General features: G+C 59.0%; 1 protein-coding gene across 1 annotated transcript in view; it reads right to left on the reverse strand.

The window, feature by feature from the left end:
* The window catches only part of CCDC157 (coiled-coil domain containing 157), a gene marked incomplete at its 3' end in the record, with an annotated part of 2,510 nt that overhangs the window by 797 nt on the left and 434 nt on the right, over positions 1-1,279 (reverse strand). Inside the window, exon 2 of the mRNA XM_008938477.1 lies at positions 416-587. Coding sequence (XP_008936725.1) covers positions 416-587 — 172 coding nt within the window. The remainder of the gene's footprint in view (positions 1-415; positions 588-1,279) is intronic.

Genomic DNA, 1,279 nt, shown 5'->3' on the forward strand with positions numbered 1-1,279 from the left:
CCTGACGTGGAGGAGGGCAGCAGCCACACGCTCGGGTTGCCTGAGCCAGGACATGGACCAAAGCCCGTGGCTGACAACCAAAATGAATTTGCTTCTCACTCCCTGATGGGCGGCTCAGGGGATTTGAATTTCTCCAACATGCCGGGCAGCTTTCCAGCCACCACCACTCCAGCAGAGCTGTGGTTGCACCATGGGAAACCTCAGTAGTGAAACCTGCTCCCTGGCTCCCCTTCCAGTGCCCGCCCCTCCTCTCACACCTCCTGCACTGGCTCCTGCTTCTGCCAGCTGAATTCTGGCACCCCCAAAAAGGACCACGACCTTTTCATGGTTCAAATCACAGGTGGTGAGGTGAGGGCCGTTTCCGTGACCCCCCCATGCTCAGGCCATGGCTCATCAGAGCCCCCAAAGGTCTCACCTCAGCCAGGAGCTGCTGGTAGAAGGCCTCCAGCTTCAGCATGCTGGACCAGTACCTCCTGGCTGTCAGCCCTGCAGACATGCTGGGTCCTGCTGCCTGTGCCGGGGGCACAGCTCGCTTGCTCAGCAGGTTTTCTGTGTAGCTCGTGAAGCTCTGGAGCAGCAGCAGGAGCCTTTTTTGGACAGAAATGAAACAGCTTGGAGCAACTGGGGTTTTGTAGTGGGGGAAGGGCCTCTGGCCTCTAACAGCACTGTGAGCCTAGAGGGCCAGCGCCCGCACGAGGAGGTGGCCACCCTCACCATGCCCTGGGCAAAGAGTGTTTGGCAAAGGAGGGGGGATGTCGGCGCTCCTGTCACCCCAGGGGGATGATCTGTGCTCTGGTCCTGCTGGCCACAGTAGAGCTGATCCGAGCCAGGACGCTGGTGGCTTTCTTGGCCACTTAGGCACATGCTGGCTCAAGTTCAGCAAGCTGTCAACCAGCCCCGCCCCGAGGCCTTCTTCATTAGGCAGCTTTCCACCCACCCTTCCCTCAGCCTGGAGCGCTGCAGGGGGTTGTTGTAATCCAAGGGCAGGACCCGGCCCTTGGCCTTGTTGAACCGCATCCCACGGACCTTGGCCCCCCAGTCCAGCCTGGGCAGATCCCTCTGTAGAGCCTCCTACCCTCCAGCAGATCAACACACCCATCCAACTTGATGTTATCTGCAACTTACTGAGGTGTGCCTTGATCCCTTTGTCCAGGTCATTGATGAAGATGTTAAGGAGAACAGGCTGCAGTACTGGGCCCTGGGGACACCACTTGTGACTGGATTTAGCTCCATTCCCCACCACTCTTGGTTCCTGGCTGTCCAGCCAGTGTTTTACCCC

Source organism: Merops nubicus, unplaced genomic scaffold, assembly GCF_000691845.1.
Source record: "Merops nubicus isolate BGI_N331 unplaced genomic scaffold, ASM69184v1 scaffold32654, whole genome shotgun sequence".
NCBI classification, from domain to species: Eukaryota; Metazoa; Chordata; class Aves; order Coraciiformes; family Meropidae; genus Merops; species Merops nubicus.